At 47.1% G+C, this 9,900-nt stretch overlaps 1 protein-coding gene across 1 annotated transcript; it reads right to left on the bottom strand.

The window, feature by feature from the left end:
* Positions 1 to 2,773: 2,773 nt before the first annotated feature.
* On the bottom strand, positions 2,774 to 3,610 carry LOC120640057 (MADS-box protein AGL24-like). The gene has a single exon (XM_039915950.1). It carries the CDS (start codon positions 3,608 to 3,610, stop codon positions 3,002 to 3,004), a length of 609 nt encoding a protein of 202 aa, XP_039771884.1. The 3' UTR covers positions 2,774 to 3,001.
* Between the last annotated feature and the right edge of the window lie 6,290 nt (positions 3,611 to 9,900).

Here is a 9,900-nt window from a genome sequence, read left to right as displayed (position 1 = left end):
GATCGGCTACTAGGCTTACCGCGTACTATATTTACGGCATGTGGCTAGTACGTTCAAAAACTTAACCACCGCTACCACACACCGCGATCTTAGCAAGTTCATCAACACAGACGGGGTCTCACACAAGGTCATGATATCGAACACGACCCCGTCCGTCATCCTTATATTGATAACAAAAAGTAAACAATCAATTCCTATAGAGCTCGCGAGTGACAGACAATCACTCGACTTTTACCGGTCATATAAGCTTAGCAATTATTCGAACTTAGGTCTAGTGTTCAGTACATAGGTTCCTAGGATCATGCATCTATGGTTTCAATTCAAATCCTAAGAACTGTAAATGCACAAGTAAGTAATAACGATAAATTGTAATAATTTGAAATACTGGGTTATATCCGGGGCTTGCCTTTGCGGTAGTCGCTAACTAGATTAGCCTTGGGCTCTTCCAGACTTTGGTCCGAGGCTTCGGTCAGTACAGTGGCGTTCACCTAGGCTTCTGGATCACCTTCTTCAGACTCCGGGATCAACTCGTACGTCCCGTCCGCTTGAGCAGTCGTATGTATATGTGATGCAACAACAGTATTACACAAACACACTTCACGATAAAGTTGTAGTCCAACATTTAGCAAACAAACATTCATATGGGCAAGCGTTTATAGGGTAGTTATTTAACAACGATTACTACACAAAACAACAAGATCAACTTCACAAAACAATTTGATTAAACTTACAAAGTAAGTGTTAGTTAGTTTATATAGCATATAAAACATGGTTTGCAAAGAATTGAGTAACTCAATATACAAACAATATCTAACTTCAGTAAAATTACTTCAAATAGTAAATACAGAGAGCACTCTACCTTGTAAAATTCATTCCATTTCATGCCACCAATTAATCAGAATAAAACAGTTATTCATACTACACCTAGAGCAAGATCAAATTCTATAGAACAAACTACAGCACTTATGAAGCTCAACATTTTTCAGAACAGGATTCACATTATTATGAACACCTCATAAATTTTTCAGAATTTATCTAGGCATAAAAATGAAATAATAATTTTGACAAAATTTATCCACATATGATAAAACTAATTAGTACAGGAAGTTATATAGTGTTTATGGATCCTAAATTTTACATACATGAACATGTGACCAAAATAGAGTTCTACAAAAATTCTCAGAATTTTCTAACAAAGGAAACTATTTATCACAATTAAAGTTTATTTAACAAGCATTAAATCAAAGATATAGCTAGACAGCTCTAAAATTTCCCAAACTTGGGTAACAGCACGGTTTCACGCTCAGAACTCTAATATTTATACCAGCACAAATATATTAGCATAACTAGTAGATCAAGGAATCTTGAAACTTTGACCTAGCTAATGATGTCAAATAGGCTTCAAATTTTTACTAGATGCTAATAACATTGCAAGACACAAGCTACCAAAAAACCACATATAGTTACTTAGTAGAACTCATGGAACAAATAAAACCTATTTATCATATTCTTTTGGTTGGATTAAAATACAGACCAGAACTGAAAATATGCATGTAACAAAACTTGTAGTTCTTGTAATAAGGATTCCAAAACATTTGGATTTGTATTTTTATGTGTTCTCTACAAATTTATAAGCATCTTCAAAGTTTGTTGTTTGGGATTCTCTAGTTCATGTATATCTTTCACTTAGGACCCTGAACGTTTGTTTCTTTTAAACCAGGGTCCTTGGTCGTGATAGAACAGAGCAGGGGAGGGCGCGGCTTTTCCCGGCGAGGAGAGGCACCGGCGGTGGGGGGCCCGCCGGGGAAAAGCGAGAGGGCACTGAGAGCTACCTCTAGAAGGTCTTGGGGCTCGAGATGGTGGCCTGCAGCGGTGGCTCCACGAAGAGGGGCGGACGGCGTCGGTCTGCTCCGGCACTCTCCGGTGGCGATTCGGAGGAAAAGCCGGGCCTAGGAGCTTCACTGGAGGTCTGGGAAGGTGGTAGCGGGGTTCAAATGGGCAATGGGGTGGTGCAGGAGCGGTGCCACGGTGAGCTAGAGTTTGCCAGTGCCAATGGCGGGCGGTGGCGGCTATGCACGCGTGCGCATGGGGTTCTACCCCTTTTATAGGCAACCAGTGAGTGGGAGGGCGTTCCTGGGGCACATTGCAATGCCCGGGGAAGAGGGATTTGGCCCAGGGGCACTCAACGGTGACGGCGATGGCGAGGTGGCGGCCGTGGAGGCTTCGGGGTTGCGTGGCAGGAGCGGGAGAAGGCCAGCACGAGGAAAAGTGGGCGGCGAGGAGCTCGGGCACGACGCGTGGAAGGCCACGGCAAGCAGGAGGTGGCCGGGGCCGGCCCTGAGCGGCGGGCGGCGCTGGACTGCCGGCGGCGGTGAAGCATAGAGGGAGGCAGGAGGTTGAAGAAGGGTGGACTTCTTTGTGAATTCAAAAAATTCCAGGGACCCTACTGTAAATTAACAATAACTTTTAAATTAGAGCTCAATTAAAAAAGTGTCCAACATGAAAGTTGTTCTAATTTTCAAGATCTACAACTTTGATTTTTTGCAAAAATTGATTTGACCAAAGGTTGGAAAGTTATTTTGAAAACATAAGAAGGATTTTGAATTCAAAGGACTTTTGTTTTTTCCAAGGTAAATTCAGCTTACATCAAGACTTAAAAGTAAAAAATTTTGCCATGTAATGATTGCACTGAATTTGGCAAATAAACCCTCCACCAAAACAATAATCACACATCCTATTCAAATAAAACTATAAGAATGACCCTACATCAATTCATATTTACACAAATGGGCCTGATATTTTTAAAATAAATCCTTACTCAAGCAATTTCACACGTGAAGCACAGAAAATAAATGTTGTTCTACTGTGTAGACACCTAGGGTGTCACACTCCACCTCGCCTCCCATCTGCTGCAGCTTGCGGTAGTGGTTGCTGCCCATGTCCATGTCCTCCAAGCTGCCGCCCTTGATGTATTGGTCACCGGATGCAAGCTCTTGCATCGTCATGCTGGCATCAAGCGGATTATTCTGGTCGACGCCGTGCCACGTGAGCTCGTCGACCCAGGCCTCCATGTCGTCATCCAAGCCGCCGCCGACGAGCGGGGCCCCTTGGCCACCTGCGGCGACGCATCATCCGGCAAGCCCAGCGCCTTCCGCCTCTGCGTCGTGGCCAGCAGCGCAGCGTCGATGGACCCGAGCAGCTCCTCCAGGTTCATGCCCTTCAACAATGCCGCGCCGGGCGACGCCAGCTTCTTGGGCCCCTCCTGCCCCTGCTTGGCGAGCTTGGCCTGCTCCTTGCGGACCTTGCCCAACTTGGCGTTGAGGTAGTTGAGGTGTGTGTGCTTGGCCCGCTTGTCTGCCGGCAGCCTGCGGTACCTGCCGATGACCGCCGCGCTACCAAACTCCCACACGTCGGGCACGCTACCGCCGCCGGGGCCGGTGCAGACAACCGCGATGTCGACGCCGCAGAGCTTCGAGAGCTCGCGCGCCTTCTTCTTCAGCCCCTTCCTCCTGCGCTTCAAGGTCCTCGCGCGCGACCCCGCCTCGTCGATGAGGGCAATGTCGATCTTGTCGCGCGGTATGGCGGGCAGCGGCTGTACTATACCCGACATGGGGAGGAGAGGGGAGAGAGAAAGAGAAAACAGAGGCTAGGTGACATGTGGGGTACGCAGGCTGACATGTGGGGCTGCCACAGCCAGATCAGCGAAAACCACTTTAAAAACCAGCCAAGGGGGTAATTTGCCCGGTTTTAAGAGTTGAGGGGGGTCCGATGTCTGGTTTTGTAGTTCGAGGGTGTATTTCAAACTTCTTGACAAGTTTAGGGGGTAAATTAGACTTATTCCTTTAAATTACAGATCGTTTGACTTTTTTGACACCAACTTTGATCACTCGTCTTATTTAAAAATTTATGCAAAATATCATTTTTTGTTGTGGGTTGCTTTATCAATACAAGATCTTTAAAAATAATTTAAATTTGACAATATTTGCATAAATATTTTGAATAAAATGAATGGTCAAATTTAGGGCCAAAAAAGTTAAACGATATATAATTTGATCTATAATTTGAAATGGAGGCAGTAATACGGTCATCCCCAGGAGCGGCGGCGGGCGACGGCGAATGTGCAGGCACGATCAAGTCCTGTGACGAGAAGCTCAGCTCGCCGTTGGAGCACATCTGCACATGGTGCTGCAGGTCTTCTCGCCCAGGAACGCACTTGCTCTGCTCGTCAGCGGGCTGCCGCCACCGTCAGTCCCCACCTCCGGATAAAGTGCTAATTAAGGGTCTCAGCAAATTGCACAGCAAACAAAACAGGAAGATAATGAACAGTAAAGTTAGAATATGCTTAAAAAAACCTCACACTGTGTTTTGGATGTTGGCATTGGAGGGTGGAATTCAAAATTAGAATTAGCTGCCATCAATGCCACCGTTTGGATGTCAAACGAATTAGGAAACAGAATCACAAGCGAATGCCGCACGGCATTCGACTCGCTTGAGCGCGCCTCCTCCCGATTCATAGCCTCCCCCCTCGGTATCGCGAAGCATTCGCCCGGCGACTCCCCTCCTTGTTCATCTCGTCGAAAAAAAACCATCCTCGAGCTCAAGATCAGACAGCCGCGCGAGGCCTGCGAGCAAGATCCGGCCGCCGGCGAGGCCCCCGCGTGGCTGGGCGGAGGGACGACCGGTCACATGCCTCTCCCCTCCCCTCCCCTCCCCTGCCCTCTCCGTGCGGCGAGGCGCCGCCCCTCTCTCGCCTCCACTCAGGTTAGCGAGTAGCGCCGCCCCACCCCACCCATGCCTCCTCTCTGGCCGGCGAGCGACCCCGCCCCACCCATGCCTCCTCTCTACTGGCCAGCGAGCCACTCCGCCCCACCCATGCCTCCTCTCCTGCCGGCAAGGCGCGCCCCGTTGCTCTACCCCCTCCGTTCTGCGAGCCATGTCGCCCCTCTCCTGCCCTCCTCCGCGCGGCCTGGATGGACGAGGAAGACGATGCGAGGGAGGCGCAGAGGAGGGTGCGCGAATGGCGAGATTGGCCCCGGCGAACTCAAGCTCCCCATGGCCATGCTGGATGAGGACGAGGTGATTAGGTGAGGGCGGGCCGGAGGAGGACCACGAGTCCAGAGTCGAGAAAACAATATTAATTTCAATTTCTGGAGATAAGCATACAAACAAGAATTGGTATTGGCCAACTCCCTCAATTCCATTCAACAATTTCACCTGCATCCAAACAATAGATTTGGTATTCAATCCAATTCAATCCCTAGTCTGATTTGGTATTGCATCTAATCCAATGCCATGCCCTTCAATATCTACATCCAAACAAAGCCTCACAGATTTCAGATCTTAGAGCATCTCCAAAAGAAGAGTCTGGATCTAGTGAAGCTATTCTTGTCTCTCCAAACTATGTGTGTGGGAGAGAAAGGAAGCTCCACACGTGCGCTCACCTCGCCTTGCCAGCCTCGGGCCGCGACATTCGCGTGAATGGTCCGCCGAAATAGATCCTGGTCCTATTGTGTCTTGTTACTAGTACGTAGTTCTTGTGATATTCATGATTTATTTATACTAGTATATGTAGTTCTTGTCATGTTCATGATTTATTTATTTCAGAATTTAATCATTTAATCATACAATTGCCTAATTATTCAACACCATGGCCTTTGTCGGGGACTCGCTCGCCTGGAACCACATGCAGTCGGAGTCGCAAGATGCCAAGCGAGGGGGCGCTGGATGCCGAGTCTATTGGATCGATATGTTCTTGGCTGTTTCCCAATTTTACCGATTCAGAATTTTTTAGAGAACTTTTGAAGATGCTCTTAGTTCCAATAAAAATGTAAAACTCAGTTTACTAGATTTGTGTTCGGAGCACAGGGTCGCCAAATGGTATACTATTTATATATCCATGAAGTTGGCTAAACAAAATACATGGAACCAAGGTGGAGATAGAAGCAACTTAATCCTTTCAACAGAGGGGGCATCGATTTGTCTTCGTCGCCTACTTGTAGAACATCTCAAACACAGAAAACATCTGTCAAGAAGAGCATATAAGAACAAACTCTGAGATAATGCATACTACAGGGTACATGCACAAAGTTTGCGATAGCAGGGACAACACATGTATTTGTATTACCTGCAGGTAGTGAAAATGAATGGAGAATAGCAATAACACATTCAGTTATATCACTATACATCAACGGAAAGTGGTCAGAAACAGCCAAAATGGATGGTACAACAAAACAGAAGGCAGCTATGATTGAACCTCTCAATCAAGACCTCCCTAAAGGATGTGCTAATTCAGGATTCAGTTTTTTTTAGGGGCCCTATGCTATAGTATAAGTTGTAGTAGTGTCTGAACTCACGTGTAGATGCACACCACACACACCCACTTACACCTCACGCAACACTCCCTACAAGTAAGTTAAGACTTAGTACAACCTATCCTCCATTGTTGCCTGCTCATGTGCAGAAGCACGGTCGGATGATGGCCACCTGAAAACTGGGAAAAAAACCCCATGACGCACGCGGGTGGCGATCCCAGGGATCGAACCCACACCTGGCCGCTCGAGCACCTGGCGAGCGAGCCAACTGAGCTACGCTCAGTCCTCAATTCAGGATTCAGTTGAGAGTGGTCGCAAACAGCTTGGGACCCCTACCTTTAATCAATATAGAGCCAAAATTACAAGGATATCTGCATACAACCGATTTTCTACTAGCTTTTTCATTTCTAACCTTTCCATATTCTGAACCTTGTATGAGGACCAATGGTGGTTACCCTTAGATGATGAGTGATTGACAATATCGTGTGGATTTGATATATCTCTTGGCTCCTGATGTGCAGGTGTAGGATGCGGCATGGCGGTCGACGGCGCGGGGTGAAGGTCAGGCGAAAGATTCATGCAGAAGGACCGTGGTGAAGAATGAACGCGAGTAGGCTTGATGAAGCGAAAGGTTCATGCTGAGAGACCAACATGGTGAAGGGTGAATGCGAGTAGGCTTTGATCGAGGGACCCGAGGAGTCCAGGCGGAGTCATGGGCGGTCCACGTGGTGCAAGGAAGAGCAAGAGTACATGATGATGAAGACGTCGTCGCCCAAGTCAAGGAGGAAGGCGATGGCAAGTTCGAGTAGGCGGCCCATGCCGCGGGAGCGCGAAAGATCTTGAAGGCGTCGTGGCACTTGGCGGGAGGTCGAACACGTGTCGACATCGGCGGAGGCAGGTTTACCGGTTTGGGCCTCAAAACCGAACTAAGGCAGTTTTGCCAGTTTGGGCCTCAAAATCGGAGGCGCGTCTGGTGTGGCCGCATGGCGGTTGCGGAGGGCACGTGGCGTCATCGCGAAGCTTGTGTCGAGGCGAAGCGAAGTCGTGAAGGTGGCGTGTCCGTCCGGTGGTCTAGTAAAAAGTTGGATGGTTTTACCCCTAGAGGGTATTTGGGTCGTGTGCTTCATGTAAGAGCGTTTTGGTCTTTTGGCCAGGCATCTTTATATATGTGGAGGGGTTGAGTGGGCAACCCACCTATTGTTTCTCATTTGGTGGAGGTCCTCTCATTTGTTTGTGAGAGAGATTTGTAGGGTTTGAGAGAAGTAGAGATGAGGGCTCTTTGATGTGATCATTTTGCCATTTTAGCTTTGTCTGTGCTCAAAATTGACTTGCCGGACCTCGTGGAGTAATCGAAACATCAAATTCGTGTTCAATCTTGTGCTCCCGGGTATTTTTCTTTTTGTGTGATTTTCGGGTGTATTTTTCTGTGATTTTCGATTTCGGAGTTTTACTCCATCTTTTCGCAAACTTCTTTTTGGATCTGTTAGACCTCATTGCCGTGAATCTACGGATCAAGTTTTATTCGGATCCATGAAGTTTTGAATGAGCAAGGTGGTGTTTAGATTCATGGAACTTTAGTCCCTTTCACATAAAAAAATCTTGTTATTTAAAAATATTAAATAAAGTTTTATTGTAAAATTAATTGCAGAACTCTAGGGCTAAATTGCAAGACGAATCTAATGAGGTATAGTAAACCATAATTAGTAGATGGTTACTATAGCATTACTGTTGCAAATCATAGATTAATTAGGCTCATTTGATTCGTCTCGTGCACTCATCTGTAAAAAAAATTATAAACAAATTTTATTTAATACTTTTAAATAGCAAGATTCTCCGTGATGTGATAGGTACTCCCTCCGTCCCGCATTGACTACACTTCTACGATTCAAAAAAAGTCCCAAAATAAACGCAGCATTAGGTGCTGCAGTGCCAATGCTGCTGTCCCAAAGTTGCATCAGATTGCGTGCAAGTACACGTGGAGTCCATCCAAGCCTGAAACGTTAGGACGCTCTGGATTGTTCTCGGTCTCCCACCGCTCATTTACAAGGGCATTTTCGTAATTTTACATACATCTTGGTTTTCGCATCCGGTCCGAGAATCGCGCTTATTCTGGGACGGAGGGAGTACTAAACTTTAGTCTTGAAAATAAACAACACGGTAATTTTAGTTTGAAATTTCGGTTTTGCTTTGTTCTTTCCTTTTCTTTCTTCATGTGTGCAGATCCATTCGATTCGATCCGCACGGAAGGAAGGGGACGCGCTGCAGCAGTGCAGTAGCGCGTGACCGACGGAGCACGGCTTGCAGCGGCGGCGCTGGAGCCTGCTCGGGCTCGGGCAGCACGCGGACGAAGCGGGCGTCGACCAGCTGCGGCGGCCAGCGCACGCACGTGGTGCGTGGGAGGCCGGCCACGTGGGCCAGAGCAGAGCAGGCGGTCCATCTCGACCACACGCCAGCGGCGCAGGTGGGGCGACGCGCGGCCCAGGCAAGGTGGCCCAGACAATCAGGCAGGGACTCAGATTCGGTGACATAGTCGGGCAATGTCATCGAGCACCGTAGCCGTGACATTTGACATGCTTGAAACCGTCTATCGCGAGATCAATGTCTAGACCTTAATGAACAGTGTATATGCTACAGTGACGAGCAGTGACCGGGCAATAGTAGTGGAACGGTTTCAAGCATGTCGAATGTCACAGCTAAGCTGCAGTGCTCGGTGACATTGCTACCGAATCTGAGTCCATCAGGCAGGGGCACGCGGGCCCTTGACTACCGGCAGCCCAGCATCGCTGCGCTGGCCAGCGCACACTGCCAGCTTGGGCAAGCAGCCCAGTCATTGGTGGGGACCAGCAGAAGCCGCAGTGCAGCAGGCCAGGCCGATGGTGCCCAGCAGCACAGTGAGCAAGCATATTCCTTCTTCTCTCGCTTATTTTCTGCACATGTCTTTGCTCCTTGATTTCATACTTTGATTAATTGATTAGCACCTCTGTGTCTACACTAGTACTGGAAAATCTCTGCTTTGTGTAGCTCTTGTTGATTAGTTCCTTGCGTGCTTTATTAGCTTGAATTAAGTAATAGTTATGCTTGATAATCTATGCCAATCTTTGCATGCTTATTTAAGAGATCTCTTTTATATTGATTATCTCTAATATTTTTGGCGAGACTCTTAATTGGATTTTTAGTTAAGCTTTTGTTTTGCTTAATTTTGAGCTTTGCCAATCTTTGGTGAATCATCTCTTGCTTGGTTAATTAAGTGAACTTGTGAAGAACTCTCTTTTGCAAATCTTTTGAGAAAAGCTTTTTCGGCTGTTTCCATTTTGCGTTGAGTTTTGCCTAACCGTTTCTAGGGTGAGCACATCACGAGTTGGCTTGTGTCACTTTGGCGGTTAGAAGAGAGAGATGTGTTGAGTTGAATTGGAACATAGGGCCTTGTTCTCATCGAAAAGAATTTTTTAAGAGCTCTCATTCACTCCCCCTCTCTGGTTGTCCATTCTGATCTTTTATTATATATATATATTCGGTTGCATGTGAACAATCCAAATCTGAGACCAACTAATCAAGAGAATGCCAATCAATAAATCACCGATGGGCCAAG

This window comes from Panicum virgatum, chromosome 7K (genome assembly GCF_016808335.1).
Source record: "Panicum virgatum strain AP13 chromosome 7K, P.virgatum_v5, whole genome shotgun sequence".
NCBI classification, from domain to species: Eukaryota; Viridiplantae; Streptophyta; class Magnoliopsida; order Poales; family Poaceae; genus Panicum; species Panicum virgatum.
This window is presented reverse-complemented; position numbering and strand designations above follow the sequence as displayed.

Coding starts and splice junctions, on each gene's coding strand:
- LOC120640057 (XM_039915950.1), bottom strand. CDS start 3,610: ATGTCGGGTATAGTACAGCCGCTGCCCGCCATACCGCGCGACAAGATC.